Source organism: Geotrypetes seraphini, chromosome 8, assembly GCF_902459505.1.
Source record: "Geotrypetes seraphini chromosome 8, aGeoSer1.1, whole genome shotgun sequence".
NCBI classification, from domain to species: domain Eukaryota; kingdom Metazoa; phylum Chordata; class Amphibia; order Gymnophiona; family Dermophiidae; genus Geotrypetes; species Geotrypetes seraphini.
The window spans coordinates 130776075-130802279 of NC_047091.1; the positions used below are offsets into that span (position 1 = coordinate 130776075).

Sequence of the window (26205 nt, forward strand, 5' to 3'; positions counted from 1 at the left end):
AAATTACACACAGTAATTTTATTTTTGTAACAATCTGTAATGGTGTGGATTTAATTTGGATAGTGAAAGAAAGCTGAAGTCCCTTTTTATTTGTAAAAAGCATAGCTTTGGATTTCTCGACATTCAGAGATAACATTTCCGCACAACCAATTACTAATTAATTCCATTTCTGAATTGATCTCTTGTATCTCCTATGAATTTTTGGGGTCTAATACATGAACCAATTGAATATCATCTGCATAGGCGTAGATAGAGAAACCGATTGATTGTCCTAATGTTAACAACGACGCAAGAAAGATATTAAATAACAGGGGGGATAGAATTGACCCTTGATATAAATAGGTTGGCGCTCAACGTTAAAAAAAACTAACGTAATGCTCTTTCCTTGGAAAGAAGGACTCAACTTCATCGATCCTATTATATTAGTTGGTACTACTCTTCAAGCAGTAACTTCCATCAAGATATTGGGGGTTATTTTTGATCAGAAACTATCTTTTCACGAACACATTACATTACATTAGTGATTTCTATTCCGCCATTACCTTGCGGTTCAAGGCGGATTACATTATTACAATATTACATATGAGGTATTAGGTCAATTGGAGATACATAAGAAATAGTCTGGAAATTTACTAAGATGGAAGGATCAGGGAGTGTTGCAGGTGGTGCGCATTTGGTTGTGTTAGTTTAGTTTAATGTATTTTTTGAATAGTAGGGTTTTTGTTTCTTTTATGAATGTTTTGAAGTCTATGGTCATGATTAGTAGGTTGGAGAGTTGGTGATCCAGTTTTGCAGCTCTAGTAGCTAGGAGGTTGTCATATAGTTTCTTTCGTTTGACGTTTTTTGTCAGCGGGTACATGAATGGTGTGTGGGTTCTCCTGTGTCTGGTTGAGGAGGATTGATATTAGTCGATTATTCCAGTATTCTGGGCTGTCTCCGTTTATGGCTTTAAATAGTAGGCAGTAGAATTTGAAGAGTACTCTTGCTTGAACTGGGAGCCAGTGTGTTTCGAGGTAAGCCTCTGTGATATGGTCGTATTTCTTCAGTGAGTAGATAAGTCTTAGGGCTGTGTTTTGTATTGTTTGAAGTTGTTTTATCATGTTTGCTGGGCATGGGAGATATAGTATGTTGCAGTAGTCTATTAGTCCTAGGACTCAGGATTGTACCACGAGTTGAAATTGTTTTCTGTTGAAGAATTTTTGAACTTGCCTTAGGTTTCTCATAAACTGCAAATTATTTTTTTATTGTTTTGTTGATTTGTGGCTGCATGGTACAGTGTCTGTCTATTAGCACTCCCAGGAGTTTTAAAGTGGGTTGAATGGGGTATGAGATAGAGTTTATGACTAGGTTTGTTATGGTTGTGGTTTTGCTGTTTTCTAGTAGAATGAAGTTTGTTTTGTCAGGATTTAGTTTTAGTTGTGTTCTTTCATCCATGTTGCTATTATTTCAAGTGTTCTGTGTATTGTGTCTTCCATGGAGGGTATTGGTTGGTCAAAAGGAAGGAGGATGGTTATGTCGTCTGCATAGCTGTAAGAGGTTAAGTTTAGTTTATCTAGGTGGAAGCTGAGGGAGGTAATGTATAGGTTGAATAATGTGGGTGATAGAGGTGATCCTTGGGGTACTCTGCACGGGTTGGACCATGGTTCTGATTTTACATTATTTGTTTTGACTCTGTAGGTTCTGAATTGTAGAAATCCTTTAAACCATGATAACACCTTGCCGGTGATTCCTATAGAGTCTCGTATTTGTAGAAGAATGTCATGGTCCACCAGATCAAAAGCTGCGGAAAGATTAATTGAATAATCAGCATTTTTTTTGCCTGTGGAGAGGTGTTGTCTAGCGGTGTCCATGAGAGAACCTAGGAGGGTCTCTGTGCTGTAGTTGGTTCTGAATCCGGACTGTGTAGGGTGGAGTAAGTTGTGGTTTTCTAGGTATGAGGTTAGAGCTTTGGCTACGAGGCCTTCCATTAGCTTGACATAGAGTGGTATTGAGGCTATGGGTCTGTAGTTGGACGGTTGGTCTATTGCTCCTTTGGGGTCTTTTAGGATTGGGGTGATGATGATTTCACTGAGGTCTTGTAGGAAAAGGCCGTCTGTGAGTAGAGTCTGGATCCATTGTAAAATCTGGGTGTGAAATAGCATACTGGCGGATTTCAGTAGGTATGGGGGGGGCAATGGTTGAGGTCGTAGGCTGCATGGATGTATTTGTTATAGTTTGTTGAGGTCTGCCCATTGTATCAGTGAGAAGTAGGACCAAGTTCTGTCTGCTGCAGCTGATTCTTTCTCTGTGGGGGGGGTGTTGTGATCTCATGAAGGTGTATAGGTGTTTCTTTGAAGGTGGACCTGATGTCTGTGATTTTGTTTTTGAAAAATGTCGCTAAGAGGGGGGCTGATGGTGGTGGTGGTGGTGGGGGGGGGGGGTGTTATCATTGGTCAGGTAGGATTTGGTGTCTGTGAAACTTTTTAATAATTGGAATAGTTTTTTTGTGTCTTGGGATTTTTCTCCTATTTGCTTTGTGTAGTATGTCTTTCTTTTTTCTTTCAGATTTTGTTTGTATTTTTGGTTCAGTTTTCTCCATGCTGTTTTTGTGGTATCTTGATTGCTTTGAAGTTGTAGCAGTGTAGTCAAATCTACATTATCTAGACTAAGACAAATCCGTTCGGTGTCTAAATGGTTAGAACCCAAATCACTTAATATTTTGATCCATTCGCTAGTAATATCTAGAATTGACTACTACAATGTTCTGTTCATAGGAATCCCTCAGAAAGAAATCAGATGGTTACAGCTTATTCAAAATGTTTCCATCAAACTTATATGGAAGGCAAAATATTCGACCACGTCACCCCACTTCTTGAAAAATCTCATTGGCTTCCAGAAGCACACTGAATAAATTACAAGATCTGCCTACTAAGAGGGAAGGTTTAGATAGGTTCCTAAAGGATAAGGGGATTGAGGGGTACAGAAGGAAGCAGAGGTAGGTTATAGAAATGGTCAGGAACCACTTCACAGGTCATAGACCTGATGGGCCGCCGCAGGAGCAGACCGCTGGGCGCGATGGACCTCTGGTCTGACCCAGTGGAGGCAACTTCTTATGTTCTTATGTAAATCAATACTCTATAAAACTCTGGCCTTTATTAAGCGTGTTCTAATACCCTATATTCCCACCCGATCACTCAGATCTAACAACCAACACTTGCTAGTTATTTTAACTCTGAAATCTATCAATACCCGGAGGCAATACATTTTTTCTGTTATTGCTCCGCAATTGTGGAATTCTTTACTAACACATAAGGGAGGATCGTCTTACTGACAGATTCAAAAACAAGTTGAAATGCTTTCTTTTTAAAGATGCTTTTAACTGCTAATCTGTTTTAGAATTTAATCACTTTTTTAATTTTAGCCAGACTGTTAGCGTTGTCATTTCCCTCCCTAACGTTCTTCCCCTATTCGTTCTCCTTTACTATTATATATTGTATTTCTTCCCCCATTTTTCCTTTAGGGTCTGTTCTTGTTTATTGTTCGGTGTATATTAATGAGGTTGTCCCCCTGAATTGACAAACGTGTTTATATGTTTTTAGACTTGTACATCGCTTTGTATTACGATTAAGTGATTCATCAAATTTTAATAAAACTTGTGGAATCCCAAAAGGATTTTTAAACTGCTTAGATGATGATTTGTTGAAAGTAACTATTGAGCAACGGTTGGCAAGATAAGAAGTAAACCAATCCAGAATCTGTTCTGTTATGCCTATTGATTGCAGGCGACGCAAAAGCAAGTTGTGATCAATTGTGTCAAATGCCGCTGAAAGATCAAATTAAATTAAGATAACCAACCTATGATAGTCCAGGTAATACAGAATAGAAGTTGTCAAACCAATGAGGGAATATTCCATTGAATGGTGTTGTCTAAAACCGGTTTGGTTGGGGTGTAGTACCTTCGTATGCTCTACAAAATCTGAAATCTGGCTGAAGACTATTTTTTCCATGAGTTTGGCCAGAAACGGAATGTTGGATATTGGACAATAATTAGTTATATCTGATGAGCTTACTGCGAAATCCTTTATAGTTGGATAAATTGTTGCTTCCTTCCAAACTTTGGGTACTGTGCAGTGTTTAAGATGCAGCCTTTTCCTAGGTGCACCCTTGTGTAACTCCTGGATTATTATTTTAAAATTATTTTTTTATATAGAGGTTGGGGTGTTAAAAATGATTGGCCACGACTGCCAAATATACTAAATATGCCAATGGAAAGGCAGTTGGGACTGAGGACTAGAAAGCAACTCTAGACTGAGGAAGGGAGGAGATGATCTGGAGAATGTTTCTGTGCTATAGAAGTTATGTTTTTGTATCTGGTAAGGGGTAGAAGAGAAATAGAGACCCCTCCTCAAAAAATGCTACAAGATATGAACAAAGCAGTAACAACAGCTGCAGTATACATATATTAATTCTCTATAACATTTTGATTAAGGAATAACATTTTTCAAACTGTGTTCCCCTCATCTCTTCAAGAATCCTGATCACAGACACGCTGAAAGTACACATATACAATAGATGTATGTACAGATACATACAAATATGCACCCTCACACAACAATGCACACATATATACACATGTACAGGCACACATATACTCCAATGACCCCAATATGTGCATACATGCATTTACAGGCAGAGAGGTTATTACTAGTGCTGCCCAATTCGCGACTCGAATTGATTCACAATTCACTTTGGGTAAATCGATTTGTTTTAGCAAAAAATCAAAATTAATAATTTGGTGACCCCCTTGCTAGAGATCCGTTCGGGCTTTCCCTCTGCCACCGGAGTCCTTCCATCTAATGTAACTGTGAAACCGGAAGTTACATCAGAAGCAAGGACACCCATGGCAGAAGGAAAGCACAAATGGGTCTCTGCATGCAGATTGGCGGCAGTAAGGCTCTCTCCTCCCAGGCTGGAAGTATTTCTCCTCTCATCCCTGGCCAGGCAAAAGCGGCAGTAGCGAATGCAATTCACTACCCTGCCGCTACTCCGGGCGTCTTCTCTCCATTCGGCTGCCCATGCGGAAACAGGAAGTTTTCACTGAGGGCGGGCCGCAGTGGAGAGAAGACGCAAGGAGTGGCGGCTGGAGTGGATCGCTAAATCACTACTGCCACTGGCAACATGTTGTAACGTTAGAATCAAGGTAGATGGGGGAGAGGGGAGATGGACTTGGGGGAGTTGGTGGACTGGAGAAGGAGATATGGGGAGAAGATGGATGGGAGAGATGAACTTGGTGGAGGGGAGAATATGGATGGTGGAGGGGGGAGATGGACTTAGGGGAGATCATAGAGAGGGGATATGGGGAGAGGTAGAAGAAATAATAGATCTAAAAACAGGAGAGGGAAAGAGATGGTGGACAATGGGATTTAGGGATGGAAGGAACAGAAAGGGAGAGAAATTGGACACAAGGGATGGTGTAGGGGGATAGAGATACTGGATAGGAGGGTTGTTAGAAAGTGAAAGGGAGAGCTGGTGGGGAAGGAGGGAGAGATGCTGGATGAAAGGGTAGTTGAGAAAAGGAGAGATGGTGGATCTGGGGATGGTGGAGTCCATCGCTGCAGCTACAGGAAGAGAGATTAAAAAATGGAAAGATGTCAGACCTCCGGGGCAGGGAAGGGAAATGGAAGGGGAGGACAGAGATGGAAGATGGATGGTTAGCACAGAGAAAGAAGAAAATGGCAAATGGGCAAGAGACCCGTCAAGCGAGTTATCATAAGACGTTTTTCACAGAGCCTGGGACCAAAATGATTTGAATAATAACCAGATAACAAAAGGTAGAAAAAATATTTTTTTCTGTTTTGTGATTACAATGTGTCAGATTTGAAATGTGTATCCTGCCAGAGCTGGTATTAGACCACGAACATGAGCTAGGATTTAACAGAGAGAGGAAAAGTATTTTTTGTTTATTCATTTTGTTTACACTACAGAGCCAGTATGGATGGGAGAGGACAAAAGGGGTGAAGAGGCTATAAAATAAACCCACCAGGATGTTTGAAAAAAAAAAAAAAACCACCCAATTGGGCAAGAAAATTGAATTTAAAAAAATCGATTCAATAGGCTGAATTCGAATTGAAAATTTTTTTCCTGAATCGGGCGGCACTAGTTATTACTGTTGTGGCAGTAGCATAATTACTGCAATGAGATTAATATGTTGACAGCGTGATTTCTATGAGAATTACATGAGGATGGCATTACTGTTTTGATTTTAACAAGGACTGAACAGCAAAAGTGAAAGAACATGGTAGTTTTACTTTTAGTATGCAAATGACTATGGGGTTGATTTTCAAATGAGTGCCCATGATAAAATTTAGCTAGTGATCTAGGCTTATTTTCATTTGCGGATTGTTAGATTATATGGTTGAAATTTGTCTGAATCCAGTCAGCGGAAATCTGGCCTATATAATTTAGGTCTGCTATTTATATGCGAGGATTGGCTATCTAAACTTATCCAGTTAGTACAAAACATCAGTTGCAAGTCCACCCTGGAAATGCTTCCAGAATCACCCATTTTTTTGAATGGCTGAATTTAGTCACCTTCTGAATTTAGGGCTCCTTTTGTGAAGGCGCGTTAGGGCCTTAACGCGCGGAATAGCGCACGCTAAATCGCCCCCGCACACTAGCCACTACCGCCTCCTTTTGAGCAGGTGGTAGATTTTTGGCTAGCGCGCACTAATCCCTTAGTAGGTCAAATTTATACAATCGGGAGATAATTTTACAACTCCATATTTATTTATTTAAAATATTTATATTCTGTATTATCTTAACATTATAAGTGGATTAACAACAGTACAGACATAAAAGTTGCAATATACCATATAAACAAGCAATATCATTATAACAAATACTGATTATAAATACTACTTTCATCTATACTGTAAAATTCATTCCACTTCAATATACTGTTTGAAAAATAAGTTCTTAGACTTTCTTAAAATCTGTTACTCCTTGCGTATATTGATAAAATGTACAACTTTGCTGGATTTTCAAAGCAAACATACATGTGCACTTCCACTTTGAAAAATGCCCCAGGAAAGCTATGAGCTGGAATGTGTCTGTATATTTCCTCTCATTCTATAACAGGAAACCTAAGGGCTCCTTTTACGAAGGCGCGGTAGTGGTTTAACGCACGTAATACCGCACGCTAAACCGCTGGCCGTGCTAGCCACTACCACCTCATCTTGAGTAGCAGTACTGCGGCTTCATAAAAGGAGCCCTAAATGTATAGAATATTGGCATTTACAAGGGTGCATGTACACTAATGTATGTAAATGACAGGTAAACAGTTCCACAATATTGGAACTAAATAGAAAATGCACAATATCTAGTAGAGGCAAGGTGAGCCTTTGAAATATGGGGAACACCTACTCTGTTATCATTCAAAGATCTTAATAAACACCTAGGCGCATAGAAATACTAGGTCAGAAAGATAAAATACAATGACTTCTTCCTGTGAACTTTCCAATTATTATCAACAGGAAAGTATGTGCACACTTTCACTCTGAAAACTGGTACAAATTTGTGATCCCTCGAGAGCATGGGTCCTCATACCAGTCCTCAGGATACACCCAACCATCCACTATGAATATGTATGAAATATATTTGCATACAGTGGAGGCAGCACTTGCAAATCGTTCATGTATATTCAGTGTTGATATTCTGAAAATCTGATTGGCTGGCTGCATCCCAAGGACTGGATTGAAAAACTACATCTCTAGAGCTATTAGGCAGTATCATTCAAGTGCATGCTGATTTTCTACAGATCTGTTTTACTTCTGGATTTTGAATCCTGCCAGATACCTGTGACCTGGCTTGATCACTGCTGGAAGCAAGATATTGGGCTAAATGAACCTTTGGTCTTACACAGAATGGCAATTTTTATGTTCTTATCTTCTTTCTCTTCCATACAGAGCCGAATGGCAGAAAGTCTGCGTCTCTTTGACTCCATTTGCAACAACAACTGGTTTATCAACACCTCCCTCATCCTGTTCCTCAACAAGAAGGATCTCTTGGCAGAAAAGATTCGTCGTATCCCACTGACCGTCTGCTTCCCTGACTACAAGGGCCAAAATACATATGAGGAAGCAGCTGTCTATATTCAACGCCAGTTTGAGGACTTGAACCGAAACAAGGAAACTAAGGAGATCTACTCACACTTCACCTGTGCCACAGACACAAGTAACATTCAGTTTGTCTTTGATGCTGTGACAGATGTTATCATCCAGAACAATCTTAAATATATTGGCCTTTGCTAAGCAATCAAGAAGAGGAGGATTTACCTCCACTGGCAATGGAATCATAGGGGCAAGCACTTGATTGCCCCAGGAGATCTGAGGATTTTCACAGAACCCTTCCTCCCTGTTGACATTTTTGTGGGGTTCTAGAGGTTTGCATAGGGTTCTGGTGAAGTTAAGGTATGTAACTGTGAGGAAACTTTCTCCTCACCAACAATGTGGGGTCCTGGTGTATGGTTCAGTGTTTTATGTTGCCAGGACATGTAGAACTGCCATCTGAAGTCATCCTTTTCTTTATTCAGTTGTCACAGGTACTAAAAGGTTACTAAGTTTAGTTAGGAGAGGATGGGTGCCTACTTTGCATTTTTTTCTCAGAAGGCTGGCATTAACTAGTATCTACTGAACAAAAAGGGAAAAGGTGTACCCACAACCCATCCAATGCCAAACTCTAATGATATATGTACTGCAAGCCAGTCTCCCAAACTCCCCTGCTAAAGGGACAAATAGTTCAGTATCCATTTATACCAGACTCTCCAACTAAAATTTTAAAATATGCAGCAAAAATAAAAATCGGATCAGCAGCGTAAAAGACAGCAAACTGTATAACCAAGAAAGCTGATCTGAGGCCAGAGGCCCTTCAGCAATGAGGAACTATATACCTGCAAATGCTGTGTTAACTTTACTGTTCTTTCTTTGCCTTCTCTTTATTTTGCCAAATTACACAATGTTTCATAATGAAAAGAATAAGGGAACTTAAAAAAGAAAAAGAATATTCAATCACTTTTTTAAATCTACTTGAAAGGCAACGTTTATTCATTTTCTGCCCCTTCTCTTTCTGCCTCAATTGTGCTGAGTGTGTGAGATCGTAATAGAGTGACACTTTTCTTTTGACTTCAAATGTCTCTTGGAAGAAAGACCCTGGGGACAGCAGGAAGCCTTGTCACAGACTGTATATCCCTCCGACTGCCTGTCTTTCACTTTTTACATTAAGAAAACTGATGTACTGAGAAACTGAGAAGAGCAACATGAACAATATTGTTATGTCTTGGAATTTCAATAAAAAATTTAGGGGTCGATTCATCCATCATGTTGCCACAAAGGAAGCTCAGGTAAATGGCCATGCAGAAGGGTTGTGAATGAAAATAAAATCCTGGAATAGAGGCTATACAGGAGATTAAGTACAGAGAAAATGGGTATATAATGAAGCAGCTCAGGCCTGTTCTACTCCAAGCAGTGGAATGTATTAATTGCCTCATTTTCCTATGTGTGAGTCTCATTCCTCATCAGACACACACATTTGCTCAGGTGATATTGGTTGCCTTTAGAAAAAAGTGGAGAAATCACAATGAGTACACATAAACCCAAAGTGTGATCTAAGGGCAAGATCAAAAACACCTGCTCATACTTACAGCTTCACAGCACTCCACCTGCATACTCCCTAAAATATTTCTTCCTCCTGATGCTAAAAGATTCAATGTGACAAACCCTGGCACTCATATATATATATATATATATATATATATATATATATATATATATATACTGTATATATATTTTTTAATTTTTACAGGACAAACAATATCATCAGTGGCTTTACCAATCCATAGGTAGCCTGACAGCTCAGACACATTTAAAAAGGGTAACATGGCATCAGAAAAGTCAGAGTAGGGTAAAAATGTTCCTGTCTGCTTCTATCGCATGCCATGGGGCCTCTTCAAAAGAGAAACTTCTGAAAGAGAGGAGAATAAAGCAAAGTCCCAGCAAGCCAACCACACAAATGCTCTCAACATCTGAAAGACTCATCAGCCATGCCGTAACACTCAAACAAGTCTTCCAGAAATCTCTTAACTGAAGTTCTGGAATACTTAAGAGAGCTTTCCAGGATGCTGCACTTGAATCTGCTCATTCTCCATCCTCAGCCCTTACTCCAGCCAAGTAAGGCACTAATGGACACAAATGCGTACCACATGCAGTATCTAATGAACATTTTGCTGACTTGCCTCTAGTATGGCCTATGAATCAAAGCCAGCTTTTTAGAAGCCCAAAAGGTAGGCTTAATCAGGAACTTGGTGGAGCAATTGGCTACTGTACTGCTCTTCAGGAGCAAAGGAAGAATGTTGGCACTCTGGCCAATATTGAGCATTCAAGCATAGACCGAAATCCTAGAAGCTATGAAGACCATCACTAGCACCAGTTAAGGTTACAACGTGTACCCACTACAACTGTGGCTCCTCTTATCAAGCATATATGTAGTCAGAGAGGGCTCTACTTTAATAACTAGGTATTACAGCAGAAATCAGGAAATTTGGCCACGATATCCAACACCAATACACAAAGGTCAGATTAGACTAAGATGTAAAGACTATGGAGCTCATAATAAAAAAATAAAGATGTCCAAAAAACGTTATAAGTTGGCATTTGGACATCATACAGGTGTCTTAAGTAGCCCGGTGGATGGGCTAATGAGCCATAGAGAGGAGGACCCAGGCTCATAAGCCCCTCTAACCAGTACATTTAAGAGGGAAAGTGTGAGCTTACTAAAACCCACCAAAATCCTACTATACTGCCATATAGGTATCACCTGCAAGCCATAAGGGCTATTGGGGTGGTTGACAGGTGGGTATTCAATTAGGTTTTTATCTCAGTAATTTTCTTTCTGTTATAAGACAAAGGAATCTGTACTGAAGCTCTTGTCCTCATTTAGTTGTGAACTTTACAGAAGGATGTCACATATCTTTCAACTGTTCCCCTTCAACAGTGGAGAATAGCTCCCTCTTTAGTTACTTCCAAAGCAACTGAAATCCATTGAAACAGAAGAAAAGAGAAAGAGGGGCATGGGGAACTTCCTCAGAGACAAACTACATTTCTGTTCTGTTACTCATGATAAAAGAATAATTAACATGAACTCGTAACTTAGGAGTATCCAGAAACTAACCTGCTATGTGCAACTAGCAAGATCACATAAAATCCCCAAGGTTCAAGAAAAATAGTGTTATTCATACTCCTGTTTTGTTTTTTTCATATTTACCAAATGACAAGAAACAGAAACATGATGCTAGATAAAGGCCAAATGGCCCATCTAGTCCCGTGATGAACCCTAGCAATGTCCAAGGCAGTAAACAGGAGAATCGTAAGTCTGCACAGAGTGAGCTGTGCAGAATCCTATGTCTTATAACAGAAAGAAGATTATCGAGGTAAGAACCTAATCTTCCATTTTGTTGCAAATACATAGGATTCTAAGAACATAAGAATTGACGCTGCTGGGTCAGACCAGTGGTCCATCGTGCCCAGCAGTCCACTCACGCGGCAGTCCTCTGGTCAAAGACCAGCGCCCTAACTGAGACTAGCCCTACCTGTGTATGTTACGGTTCAGCAGGAACTTGTCTAACTTTGTCTTGAATCCCTGGAGGGTGTGTTCCCCTATGACAAACTCCAGAAGAGCGTTCCAGCTTTCTACCACTCTCTGCATGAAGAAGAACTTCCTTACATTCATACGGAATCTATCCCCTTTCAGTTTTAGAGAGTGACCTCTCGTTCACCCTACCTTGGAGAGGGTGAACAACCTGTCCTTATCTACTGAGTCTATTCCCTTCAGTACCTTGAATATTTTGATCATGTCCCCTCTCAATCTCCTCTGTTCGAGGGAGAAGAGGCCCAGTTTCTCTAATCTTTCACTGTACGGCAACTCCTCCAGCCCCTTAACCATCTGAACTGAAGATGAAGTACCAAAGCAGTGCCAGATGTCTAGGGAGGGACAGATGAACCTGCCTGCAACATCGAGGACCCAAATGCGGTATCTATTCTGTAGAACCTTGTAAAGGTATGGAGAGTAGACCAAGTAGCTGCTTTTCAGATTTCATCAAGTGGAACAGCCGGGTACTCCGCCCAGGAAGCAGCAAAACTTCTAGTCTAATGTGCTGTGATAGAGATAGGTGGCTGTTTCTGCAGACAGTATATGAAGAAGAAATTGCTATGTGAATCCATCTGGCAATCGAAGCCTTGGAGGCTAGCCTACCTCTTTTTGATTGGCTGGTCAGCACAAAAGATGGCTGGAGAGACATGAATCATTGGTCTTTTCCAGATAGTGAAGTAGAACTCTTCGTACATCCAGCCTCTGCAAAATCCTGTCCTGTTTAGCTGAACCCGTAGGGTCAAAAGTGGGCAAAGAAGGGTACCACTTGTAGTGAAACACCAGCCTCTGTAAACTTGAGGAAAGGCTCTCTGTAGGAGAGAGCCTGTAATTCTGAGATTCACTTTGCTGAGACTACAGACACCAGAAATACTGTCTTGCCCATAAGGTCTAAAAGGGACGCATCTTACAGATGCTTGCATGAGGACTAGAGAGGCCCTTCAGAAGAATATTAAGGTCCTATGACGGGAAAGGTCAAAGCAATGGAGAACACAATCTGAGAGCACCCTTCAAGAAATGAATGATGTCTGGATGAGAAGCTAGCACTACTTAGCTTCCCAGGTCCAAAAGCACGAGAGACCTGCCACCTGTACTTTGAGAGACACAACCACTAGGCCTTTTTCTAAACCAGCTTGCAAAAACGCCAGGATCAACAGAATTGGTACCTGACAAGATTCTACTTGTCCTTGGTGCACCACAACTGGAAAGCCTTCCAAGTTTTAACGTAAGCTGCAAATATTAAAGGTTTCTTTGCTCTAAGGAGAATCGCAATGACTACCTCCAAATAACCCTTACAAGTTAGGGCCATGCGCTCAAGAGCCATGCCATAAGACCAAAGCGCTCTGGATTTTTTCATGGGAACAGGGCCCTAACTGAGGAGTCCCAGAAGAACTAGCAACTTGAGACACTTGCCTCTTTGCAGTCACACCAGATCCACATACCAAGGCCGACATGGTCAGTCCAGAGCTACCAGTATTATCAGACCCTGATGGCTAGCAACTCTGCAGATGATCCAGCCCACCATGGCCCATGGTGGGAACAAAGAGTAGACTCTCCATAGGCCAAGGCTGAACCAGGGCATTCAGCCCTAAGCTTCCTGGATTGGCTCTTCGACTGTAGAAGCAATTTGCCTTTGTGTTCTTGGCTAAGACCAAGAGATCCATTTTCGATCTTCCCCAGCACTGCACAATAAAGCTGAACGCTCTCTGGGACAGGGACCACTCCCCTGGATCCAGAGTCTGCTTGCTTAAAAGGTCAGCCTGGACATTCTCTACTCCTGTCACATAGGCTCCTGAGAACACCTGTAAGTGAGCTTCTGCCCACTTGAACAACATCTGTGCCTCCAGGTGCAACGGAGCGCTTCTGGTGCCCCCCTGTCTGTTCACATAAGCTACCATGGTGCTGTTGTTGGAGAGTACTCTGACCACCTTTCCTGTCAGGAAAGTCTCCAGTGTTTTCAATGCCAAACGAATGGCTCTCAGTTCCAGATGATTTATGGATCACTTGCTTTCCAATGGTGTCCACTTGCCCTGGAGCAGTAACCTCCCCCAACCGCTCAGGCTGGCAAAGTCGTGAGCGTTATTCATGAGAGTGGTAGAAAACTGGAACGCTCTTCTGGAGGCTGTTATAGGCGAAAACACCCTCCAGGGATTCAAGACAAAGTTAGACAAGTTCCTGCTGAACCAGAATGTATGCAGGTAAGGCTAGTCTCAGTTAGGGCACTGGTCTTTGACCTAAGGGCCGCCGTGTGAGTGGACTGCTGGGCACAATGGACCACTGGTCTGACCCAGCAGTGGCAATTCTTATATTCTTATGCCTTTTGACAAGGCTTCCCCTTGAGCCACCAACTTAAGCTGTTCCTTGCCTCCCATGGCCAGGGGAGCTGCATCTGTAGAGAATGCTGTTGCAGGAACCACATGGAGAGGAGAGAATCCTGAAGTGGATACATATGTCTCTCACCCAGGAAATGACTTCCAGGGTAGCCGCCATTGAAGTAATGCCAGGGTGCTGGCATCAGTAACGCTAAGATCTCTGTGATCTGCTTCCTGAGCTTCTGTTTGCATGAGTTGGGATGGAAGACACAGTCCCTTACTGTGTCGAAGCAGATTCCCAGATATTCCAAGCACTGAGTCGCCTGTAGTTGACTTTTCCTGAAGTTGACTATCCAACCGATTCCCTGGAGGAGATTCACCACCTGCTGCACTACGTGCTCACCTTTCTGTCTTGAGGAGTCTCTGATTAGCCAATCATCCAGGTATAGGTGAACCTGTATGCCCATCCTGCAAAGGTGAGCTGCTGCCACCACCTTCACCTTAGTAAAGATGCATGGGGCCGTGGCCAATCAAAAAGGCAGTGTTACAAACTGGAAGCGTCTCTGGAGAACATTTCAGATATTTTCTGTCATCTGGAAAAATGGGAATTTGAAGATATGCCTCCATTAAATCCAGGGAGGCTAGGAATTCCCCCGGAGCCAGCACCATGATAACTGACTGGATCATCTCCATGCAGAAGCATGGAACTCTCAGTGCTGCATTTACAGACTTCAGATCCAGGATAGGTCTCCAGCCTTCTGTGCTTTTCTTGGACACTATGAAGTATTTGGAGCATCTGCCGGGGCCCAATTTTACTTCAGGAACCGGTTCTATGGCATGAATGTCCAAGAGTCATTCAGACTCTGGCCTCCTTTTCTGGCAGTCCAGTGGGGGAGTTGAGGAACAGATCTGGAGGAGGGCAAGAAAACTCAATCTTTTGACCCTCTCAAATAATGTCCAAGACCCAGTGATCTGATGAGATCTGTTCCCGTTACCTCCAGAAATCCAACAATCTCCCTTCAATGTGAGGAGGCGTGGCAGTTGACCTGACATCATTGTGGCTTTTTGGTGGCTGTGCCGCCAAGCAACCCCAAAGGTTTCTGGCATCTGTAGTTAACAAATTGTAGTGGGAGTGTATGGTGCAGTGGTTAGAGATACAGCCTTGGCACCCTGAGGTTGTGGGTTCAAACCCTGCACTGCTCCTTGTGACCCTGGGCAAGTCACTTAATCCCCATTGACCCAGGTACATTAGATAGTGTGGCAGCCCGCCGGGACAGTTTGGGAATAATGCTTGAGTAATCTGCATAGAATTGTTGGATATGCAGAATATAAGTTATTTACGATAAAAAAAAAAAAAAAAATCTCTGTCTAGACCTTGGAAGGGTCTCTGGGAAGAGGCACCAGAGGCAAATTGGTGGGATCTCCATGAGGAACAAAAAGTGCTTCTGCCACCCATGGTGGAATGTCGAATTCTGCTATCTAGAAGAAATTTGGGATGGCGACCCACCATGCTGGCCATGAGGTCATCCAAGTCTTTGCCAAAAAGCATCTGGCAGGCAGAAACAGCATAAGCCAATACCTTGCTCATGACTCTGATTATATCATAAAGTGCATCTGCCACATAATCCACACCTTCAATAATCAAATGAGGACAGACTTCCTCCAGCTCCATGGGACTGTGCCATAACCTGGTATGACGGGCCCATGTCACAAAGGAGACAGCTGTTGCCGCCTTGATATCCAAAGCTAGCACTTCAAACTGTCTTTTAAGGACTACAGTGCTCCCCCGCGAATTTGCGGTCTGTGGTATTTTCCGACCACGAATGACCGGGCAGGAGAGGGCAGCCAGAGCACCGGCAAGTGAAGGAAATCACTCGTGGTATGCTCCGACCGCCTCTTCCTGTACTAAAGTCGAGCCTCACCAATCAGGAGCTGCTTTGGTGGAGGACTCTAAGAAGCCTGAGCCCGAAGCTCTCACCCCTTCCCCCCATGCCCTGCGGCACGTGAAACATAGCTGCTTTTCTACCAACAAAAATGTGCAAAAAGGGCATGAAACATAGGCAGACTGGCCTGAGGAATCCATTATAGGTGATCCCTGGACAAAATGAGGGGTTTTGAGGCAGATGGAGACTTTTGAATATAAGATAGATAAATATCCAAGATGGGCTCCACCAGTAAAATCACACCAAAAACAGCCCATAGCTTTCCTGAAATGAAAAATCTCAGAGCAATTTGTTTTAGAGATAGGGGAGCCTAACCCTTATCTCAGAAACCTTTGGCTCTACCTTTTTTCTGCCCCCCATAGGGATTAATGGGGAGTATTCACTGTGGCTTTTCTGGTGCCTGTCTGTCAGCTTGTAGCAGCCTGCCTGCAGGAAAAGGATTTGTGCCTCAGAAACTAGTGGAAATGAATCCACCACTGGAAGTCGCCTGGCTGCTGGTCATGAGAACTCTGAGGATCCCAACCCCTGAAAATCCACAAGGCGCATCAGGGGGAAATGATATGCAGCTGGCTCCCTGATACCCAAAGGGTTGTTACACAGGGGCCCCACTGCCTGTGCTCAAGCCTCTGATAAGTCAGTAGGTGAGCAAGCTCCCAAGGGAATAGACCCTGAGCTTTTGATGGATCACAAAGCAGGCTGGCTCCACAGGTACTCTAAGAGACTGGCCTGAAAGCAGCAGACTGCCCTCATGGGTCTGAGTTCTTTCCCCGATTGAGTAACTCCACGAATGGGACCTCTGAGCACCAAAGCCACATAGAAAAAAAGAACCGACTGACAAATACAAAATACGTATACCTGAAAATAATAAAAAGAAGCAGAGCAGATCAGAACACACCTTCTCAGTTCACTTGCAGAAGGAAAAACTGAAGAGGGGGAGCTATTCTCCTCTGGTGAAGGGGAGAAGTTGAAAGATATAAGTGACATCCTTCTGCAAAGTTTTGGAGGGCTCACCATAAATTATAAGGACGTTATGATGAGATATACTTCTGGTATCCTTTATGTGAAGTTCACAGCAGTGCCCTCTAAGGTGCTCTACTGGCATGTCTATGTGGCCAGTCCATTACAATGCTGATCCTCCCACATCCAAATAATCTAAATTTGGATGTTTTTAACTAGGACATTTCTGTGGTCGAAAATGGGCAATACAGTTAGGCATCCTAAAGTTGAACATCCTGGCAGTCAAGACATCCAAGTAGACGATTTTCTAAAAAAAAAAAAAAAAAAAAAGAAAAATGTTGGATATCCCGTGGTTTCAAAAATGGACATTTCTCCACCCCCAACTTTAGATGTCTTGCAGGAAACATCCAAATTGGACTTAGACATCCTTTTCAAAAATGATCCTCCATGCTACTAAATTACATATGATTCTATTAGATGGCTTCTTGACTCCTTGGAAGAACCAAACTTTTGAGAGTTACTGATGGTCCCAATGACATTAAGAGAGTGAGCTGTGTCAAAAAAGCCCTTTTGTACCTCCCACCTCCTCAGTATAGTAAGAATGGATGTAGGCAAGCTGGTGTCCAGAAAAGATGACATCTCTGGAGAGAGAGGACTGACTGATGCCTGTCACATCTCCTACTACTCTCTGGAGAGAGCCAATAGCCAAACACCACTTTCACCTCAACAAACAGTTAAGAAATGAGAGTTGAGGTCAATTTAAATCTACCCAAGTACTCTCTAAATGTGCCCTAGGCTAAAGCATTCCAAAGTGGAGGGCATAGCATTTCAAACAATGTGCATAAAAAATAGGGGCTGGATTTACAAACCGGCATTAATGCATTAACGTGTAAACTAGCATGTAATGCATGCTATCAAGATTAATGCAAGTTATTAGTAAACAGAGTTGACTGAGAATTATGGGGCCTGTTTTAAATAATGCACATTAAATAGTACTGTAGTGTGCTAATGTGCAATAATGCACATTAGTACATTAATTCAGGTTAGTAAATCCAAGCTTGGATGCATTTTTAGAGTGCTAGGAAATACGTCAAATGCAGAATAATCTTAAACCAAAGTGGAAATGAAAGAAACCCTTGTATATACCCTATTCATCCAGGCTGTTGGTAACTGAGACATAAGAGCACTCCAACCCCCTCCCTTCAGCTGCTCCTCTCAGATCCACACTGGCATAAATGTGGCATCAGGACTAAAAGTGAGAAGAAACATGGTCCCTTTTTCAAATGGGACTTTTGCAACTTTTTCCTATAACATTATTCAGATTCCATTCCAATGGAATCAGAAAAAGTAAAAGGAAATAGTGTAGCTATGGTGTGATTCAGCTCCCATAATTTCCACGGGAGTAAAAGAAACTAATATGAGCTATGTGAGAGGTGAGGTTGGTTGGCTTTACTCCTGCTCTGAAGAGAGCAAGGAAGTGAACAAAATTCATATCCTTTGGACATGAGAGAGGAAAGAAAAAACAGGCTCTATCTCCTGCTTGTTCTTAATATCTTTACACCAGTCCATTTGTTTGAGAGTTTGAAAACACACAGAAGAGCAACAGCAGACATTCAGCAATAGCCAGTATTAGGCTGTTAGGAGTGAATTGACCCCTATATTATTTGCACATCTCTGAGCTGCACTTTTTGGAAAAATCCTTTCTTGGATTGTGTAATGTTCTGAGAAAAACACTATAAATCTAGATTGTGAAGGAGATCGTATAGATATTCTTTTCTTATGTTGTCCTTATCATGTGAAAGGTTTTGTGCGGATGTCAGTGGGAATCAGTGTGTAAATATGCACCAGTCAAATCATGTCAAGCACATGCCTACTCCTAGAAATTCCTAATCTGCCACTCTCTACGTGCTCCACCCACCCATTCCAAGACTAGTCAAAGAATCCTTTGCTAAGGGCTTTATGAAACTACAAAAAAAAAAACAAACCCCAGCTTCAAAACAAGAGCATCACAGTGATTGAAAAGACTGTCCAGCTTAAGACAATAAAGACTCAAAATGATACAGAACAAGGTGTTTTGTGAGTCACTGGTTTTCTTTCTATAGTTGAGGACAGTACAGTCAGTATGTTAATAATTACTCCAACAGAAACTGTGAGAACAAGAAATGGTCAATAGAACAGTGACCCTGTGTGGCTTTGGAACAATGACATTTAAGCTCCCAGAAAGCAAAACAAAGCTAAATATGCAAAGCACCTCTATTCCTCTCCAGTTTAAGGTAATATAAAGAAATAAAACAAAAAACAAAGGAAACAAGGCAATACTTTTTTGTTTTATTTCTTTATATTACTTTGGAAAGTGGACTAACACGGTCACCGAACCATTTCTTTCCAATTAAAAAACCCAGAGGTATAGACTCAGCACCCAGGCATGGACACACACTGGTATGTGCCAAAGGATAAGAAGAAAAAGTACAGTCATCCCCGTTCACACAATAGACATGCAGCCTTAAGAAAGAGACAGGCAAGTTCACAGAGGTAGACACAAAGGAACAGACAAGACATGCAGCCTTAAGAAAGAGACAGGCAAGTTCACAGAGGTAGACACAAAGGAACAGACAAGACATGCAGCCTTAAGAAAGAGACAGGCAAGTTCACAGAGGTAGACACAAAGGAACAGACAAGACATGCAGCCTTAAGAAAGAGACAGGCAAGTTCACAGAGGTAGACACAAAGGAACAGACAAGACATGCAGCCTTAAGAAAGAGACAGGCAAGTTCACAGAGGTAGACACAAAGGAACAGACAAGACATGCAGCCTTAAGAAAGAGACAGGCAAGTTCACAGAGGTAGACACAAAGGAACAGACAAGACATGCAGCCTTAAGAAAGAGACAGGCAAGTTCACAGAGGTAGACACAAAGGAACAGACAAGACATGCAGCCTTAAGAAAGAGACAGGCAAGTTCACAGAGGTAGACACAAAGGAACAGACAAGACATGCAGCCTTAAGAAAGAGACAGGCAAGTTCACAGAGGTAGACACAAAGGAACAGACAAGACATGCAGCCTTAAGAAAGAGACAGGCAAGTTCACAGAGGTAGACACAAAGGAACAGACATTGCATGCAGTGGCAAAGCGAGGGTGGCAGGTGCCCGAGGTGGTGGCACCTGCCCTCATCCTCTTCTCCGCCGCCCCCTGCCACGCATGCCCCCCTTCCTTTCCCCCATACCTGTTAAGCTCCCCGGCATGAGTAACATCTTTAACTTGCTGCCCGCACTAGAGGTACAGTGGCGGGGAATTGAAGGCATGCACGTGGCGGGGGAGGAGTGGGAAGGAGCGGGGGGGGAGCAGAGAGGAGGAGAGGTGCTCGAGCCCCCACCAAGACGGCGCCTGGTGCAGTCCACCACCCCACCCCCACCCTCTTAGTAAGCCAGTGATTGCATGCCTATACATAAACGCATGCAAATGAAGATGATATTTTATGGTGCCAATAAACACATGCTGATGCCTGGATAGAAAAACACATGGGAAAACCCCCCACACATATGCAGAGATGCAAACATATGAATTCAAAATTCTTAACTTGGGAAGATTAGATGCTCATCTCAAAACACTGAGAAGTTCCAATAACAAAATTAGCTAAAGCTATCTAACTAAGGGCTAGATTTACTAAGCCCACTGATCAAGTCCTGACCACTTAGCGACCCGGACCCAATTCACTAACCTTCCTCCCGGTCTGATTCCGATCTGCGCATGCAAATAAGGGGAAGGGCATCCAAAAGTAGGAAGGCTGCGATTCACAAAAAAATTTAAGTAACACCAACTGGGCTGGCTGATCACAAAAAAAGCGACTGCTTAGGACCAGTCGCAAACGTCCCTGCCAACTCTCCTGCGCATTCTCTCCTATGTGTTCCCTGAAAAAGCAACCAGACAGCTAAGGCACATCTCCTGCTCTCTGCCACCCTTCTTCGTAGTGCGAGCCCGTGGTTTTAACTCATGGGTTTAAAGCGAGGCTGCACTGCGGGGAAGTGCGGCAGAGAGCAGGAGAGTCGGGGCGGCATAGACTTCCACTTTGGTCTTCTTTCTGCTCCCAAACCATTAGCCTGATGTCGCAAAGGGCACAAGCCGTGAACTTCTCCTCCGTAGCCCCCTCTCGGTTCTCCTCCATCCCCTGCAACAAGTCGGCAACACTTGCACACCAGAGGGAGGGAGGAGACCTGCTGCCATCCCTCTCACTTCCCCTTCACCTGGAAGCGCGGGCGAGAATGGGTTGGAACACCACTGCAGCCCCTTTGTGGAGCGCCCGCTTGGCTCTGGCTCAGAAAGGTTCCCAGCATATCAGTTTGCTAGTTTGCTGTTGGGGATAGTAAATTAGTAAAGTAAAAAAGTTTTTTAAAAGTTTTAAAAAGTTCCAGCAGAGAGCATGCGCAGACCATCTACAGGCAAAGAAGATGATCTGCATATCTAAGTGCACAAGAAAAAGATCTGGGTGTCATTGTAGACACTACACTGAAACCTTCCGCCCAATGTGTGGCAGCAGCCAAAAAAGCATACAAGATATTATGAATTATTTAAAAAAGTGATATTAACAGCAGTGACGTAGCAAGGATGACGTAGCCCAGGCAGGTGATGCCCCTTCCCTCTTCTCTGCCCCCCCGTTCCTTCCTGACTCCCCCTCTGCTGCACATGTGCCCCCTTCCTTTACTCCGCACATTTTTAATTTTCCAAGTGGGAGCAACATCACGAACTTGCTGCCTGCATCATGTCGGTTATCCCTGATGTCATTTCCTAGGCGCGGGGCCTGGAAGTGGTGTCAGAGAGACACGACACTGACACTGGTAGCAAATTCGTAATGCTGCTCGCACAGGGAAAACTAAAGAGGTACGAGGGGAGGGAAGAGAAGGGGCACATGCACGCGGCAGCGGGGTTCGGGAAAGAGCAGGCGCAAAGAGGAGGATGGGTGTTGGCCCAGGGCAGACCAACCCCCCCTTACTACACCACTGCTTAACAGGACTAAGAATGTTATAATGCCTCTGTATTGCTCCATGGTGCAGCCTCACCTTGAGTATTGTGTTCAATTCTGGTTGCCTTATCTCCAAAAAGATATAGCGGAACTAGAAAAGGGTCAGAGAAGAGTGACCAAGATGATAAAGGGATTGGAACTCCTCTCGTATGAGGAAAGACTAAAGAGGTTAAGGCTCTTCAGCTTGGAAAAGAGACAGCTGAGGGGAGATATGATTGAAGTCTACAAAATCCTAAGGGTGTAGAACAGATACAAGTGGATTGATTTTTTTACTCCATCAAAAATGACAAAGATTAGGGGACACTCGATGAAATTACAGGGAAATTTTTTTCACTCAGAGAATAGTTAGGCTCTCGAATGTGTTGCCAGAGGTTGTGGTAAGAATGGTTAACATAGCTGGTTTAAGAAAGGTTTGGATAATTTCCTGAAGGAAAATCCATAGTCTGTTATTGAGTAAGACATGGGGGAAACCACTGCTTGCCCTGGATTGGTAGCATGGAATCTTACTACTATTTGTGTTTTTGCCTGGATTGGCCACCGTGTAGATGGGCTACTGGGCTGGATGGACCATTGGTCTGACCATGTAAGGCTATTCTTATGTTCTTATGCCTTACTCAGAACAGTGAGCATGGTCCCATTTTGGTCTTAGGAAGGAAATTGGGAACCTGTACAATGGTAGGGAGGGGGAGAAAAGGGGAGATTATGCACTGTCACCTTGTCACACTGAGGACTAGAAACCATTTGGCCCCTGGCCATCTGGTATTAGACATACTGGGTCCAAGGAAAAACGGGCAGGGGCCACAAAGCCCACCTACAGTTATGTTTCCCTGAGGTAGGCTTGTGGATCCTGTGGCAAGGGAAGCCAGCACAACTGCTCTATTTACCACCCTTTAATGCCGGCCCTGCTTGAAACAAGGAAGAGAAGGGATTTTGAATTTTAGCTCTGGTCTTTTTTAGATATAGCTCAAGAGGAGTTACATTTAGGTACAGTAGGTATCTTCCTGACCCTAGGGGACTAACCATCTAAAGGGCCAATGCAAGAATGCCACTCAATAGAGATGTATGCTAGTGGCTGAGCACATGATTTCTAACATGAACCTACCACAAAGGGTTTGCTCTCTGAAGCAGTAAACAAATAGCAGGCAAATTATCACTGTGTTAAAAAGTGTGTACTGCCAGCCAAAAAACAGCACACAAGCCATTTGTTCCCAAACAGCAAACAAATGTCTCCCTCCCCATTAAGTTCACAAGCAGGATGAGATACATTCTTTAAAAAAAAATCCAAAAGTCTGCTGCTGCACATGGAGTTCTCTCTCCCTCCCCCCCCCAAATACCCTGATCCTAACTCTCCAAATTAAACCCCCCCCTCATACTCAGATACCCTTACCTCCTCAAAATGACCCCAATTCACCAAAACCCTGATCCCCAAAAGCAAACAGCCCTAGTGTCTAGCAGATCCCCCCAATCTCTTCCAAAAAATAGCTGTGGTCTCTAATGGCACCCCCAATCTCTGCCGCCCCTCCTGGGACTTGCCTGATCCTTCCTGAAGTACTTTCAAGAAGAGACAGGAGTGCCATCTTTGAAAATGGCAGCACCCAGACTACCAAATGAGGAAAGCAAATGGGATACAGCACTGCCGGGGTACAAGCTCTATCGCCAGGACAGAAAGGCGGTGGAATAGCACTATACATAAAAGAAAGCATACAATCGACAAGAATGGACATAGCAGAGACGGCCAACAAGCTAGAATCACTATGGGTTAAAATACCAGGAAGGAAAGGACCTGAAATAAAGATAGGCCTATACTATCGTCCTCCCGGACAAACCGGAGATATCGATGAAGAAATGGAAGCCGAGATGAAGCGAGAATGCAAAAGCGGTAATACGGTTATTATGGGAGACTTCAACTACCCCAGGATAGACTGGAGTCTTGGAAGCTCAAGATGCGCTAGGGAGACAGAATTTCTGGAGGCTGTACAAGATTGCTTCTTGGAGCAGCTTGTTAGAGAACCGACGAGAGGAATCGCCACTCTGGACCTAATCCTAAATGGACTGAGGGGACCTGCAAAGGAAGTGGAAGTAGTGGGACCGTTGGGAAACAGCGATCATAATATGATCAAGTTCAAGGTGGAACTAGGAATACTGAAAGGAAAGAGAACCATAGCGACAACTTTTAACTTCAGGAAGGGAAACTACGAAGCAATGAGGGGAATGGTAAAGAAGAAACTTAGGAACACTTCCAAAAATTGGCAGACGGTGGAACATGCCTGGTCCTTTTTCAAGGACACGGTGAACAAGGCGCAAAATCTGTATATCCCCTGATTCAGAAAAGGGTGCAACAAGAGTCGAACAAAAGACCTGGCGTGGATAACTAAAATAGTGAAGGAAGCGATAGGCAATAAGAAAAATTCATTCAGAAAAAGGACAAATCTGAGGGAAACTTGAAAGAGCACAGGAAGTATCAAAATGAATGTCACCGTGTGGTTCGAAAAGCCAAAAGAGAGTATGAAGAGAGACTAGCCAGGGAAGCACGAAATTTCAAACCGTTCTTTAGATATGTTAAAGGGAAACAGCCGGCTAGGGAGGAGGTGGGACCGCTGGATGACGGAGACCGGAAGGGAGCAGTGAAGGAAGAGAAAGAGGTCGCAGAAAGACTTAACATGTTCTTTTCGTCTGTATTTACAAGCGAAGACACAACCAACATACTGGAACCCAAACAAATCTTCAATGGAAATCAAGCACAAAAGTTAACATCCATGGAAGTGAGCCTCGATGATGTGCGCAGGCAGATAGAAAAACTAAAAACTGACAAATCCCCAGGTCCGGATGGAATCCATCCAAGGGTTCTGAAGGAATTAAAGGAGGAAATAGCGGAGCTACTACAGCAAATTTGCAACCTATCTCTGAAAACAGGTGTGATCCCGGAGGATTGGAAGATAGCCAACGTTACGCCCATCTTTAAAAAGGGATCAAGAGGTGACCCAGGAAACTATAGACCGGTGAGTCTGACCTCGGCTCCGGGGAAAATGGCGGAAGCACTGATAAAAGAAAACATCGATGAACATTTTGAAAAAAAACGAACTTCTGATAACCAGCCAACATGGTTTCTGCAGGGGAAGATCGTGCCTGACTAACTTATTGCACTTCTTCGAGGGAATTAACAAACAGATGGACAGAGGAGACCCCATAGACATCATATACCTAGATTTCCAGAAAGCCTTTGACAAGGTGCCTCATGAACATCTACTCTGGAAACTGAAGAACCATGGGGTGAACGGAGATGTGCATAGATGGATCAGAAACTGGTTAGAAGGTAGGAAACAGAGGGTAGGAGTGAAGGGCCACTACTCGGACTGGAGGAAGGTCACGAGTGGTGTTCCGCAGGGCTCGGTGCTCGGGCCGCTGCTTTTTAATATATTCATAAATGATCTAGAAACAGGAACAAAGTGTGAGATAATAAAATTTGCGGATGACACCAAACTATTTAATGGAGCTCGGACGAAGGAGGAATGCGAAGAATTGCAAAGGGACTTGGACAAACTAGGGGAATGGGCTGAGAGATGGCAAATGAAGTTCAATGTTGAGAAGTGTAAAGTTTTGCATGTGGGAAACAGAAACCTGAGGTACAACTATACGATGGGAGGGATGTCATTGAATGAGAGTACCCAAGAGAGGGACTTGGGGGTAATGGTGGACAGGTCAATGAAGCCGACTGCACAGTGCGCAGCGGCCGCTAAGAGAGCAAATAGAATGCTAGGTATAATCAAGAAGGGTATTACAACCAGAACGAAAGAAGTTATCCTGCCGCTGTACCGGGCAATGGTGCGTCCGCATCTTGAATACTGCATCCAGTATTGGTCACCATACCTTAAGAAGGATATGGCGTTACTCGAGAGAGTTCAGAGGAGAGCGACACGACTGATTAAGGGGATGGAAAGCCTTTCATACGCTGAGAGATTAGAGAACCTGGGTCTCTTTTCCCTTGAGAAGAGGAGACTTAGAGGGGATATGATAGAGACTTACAAGATCATGAAGGGCATAGAGAGAGTAGAGAGGGACAGATTCTTCAAACTTTCAGAAAATAAAAAAAAAAGAAGGCATTCGGAAAAGTTGAAAGGGGACAGATTCAGAACGAATGCTAGGAAGTTCTTCTTTACCCAACGTGTGGTAGACACCTGGAATGCGCTTCCAGAGGACGTTATAGGGCAGAGTACAGTTTTGGGGTTTAAGAAAGGATTGGACAATTTCCTGCTGGAAAAGGGGATAGAAGGGTATAGATAGAGGTTTACTACACAGGTCCT

The 26205-nt window shown here is 43.2% G+C and overlaps 2 protein-coding genes across 3 annotated transcripts in view; one reads left to right on the forward strand and one right to left on the reverse strand.

Moving 5' to 3' along the window:
• Positions 1–8874, forward strand: part of GNAZ (G protein subunit alpha z) — a 72669-nt gene extending 63795 nt beyond the window's left edge. Inside the window, exon 2 of the mRNA XM_033955835.1 lies at positions 7944–8874. Within this exon, the coding sequence (XP_033811726.1) occupies positions 7944–8288 (345 nt within the window). The 3' untranslated portion in view covers positions 8289–8874. The remainder of the gene's footprint in view (positions 1–7943) is intronic.
• RSPH14 (radial spoke head 14 homolog) overlaps positions 1–26205 on the reverse strand; it is a 189489-nt gene that overhangs the window by 126012 nt on the left and 37272 nt on the right. The window lies entirely within an intron of this gene.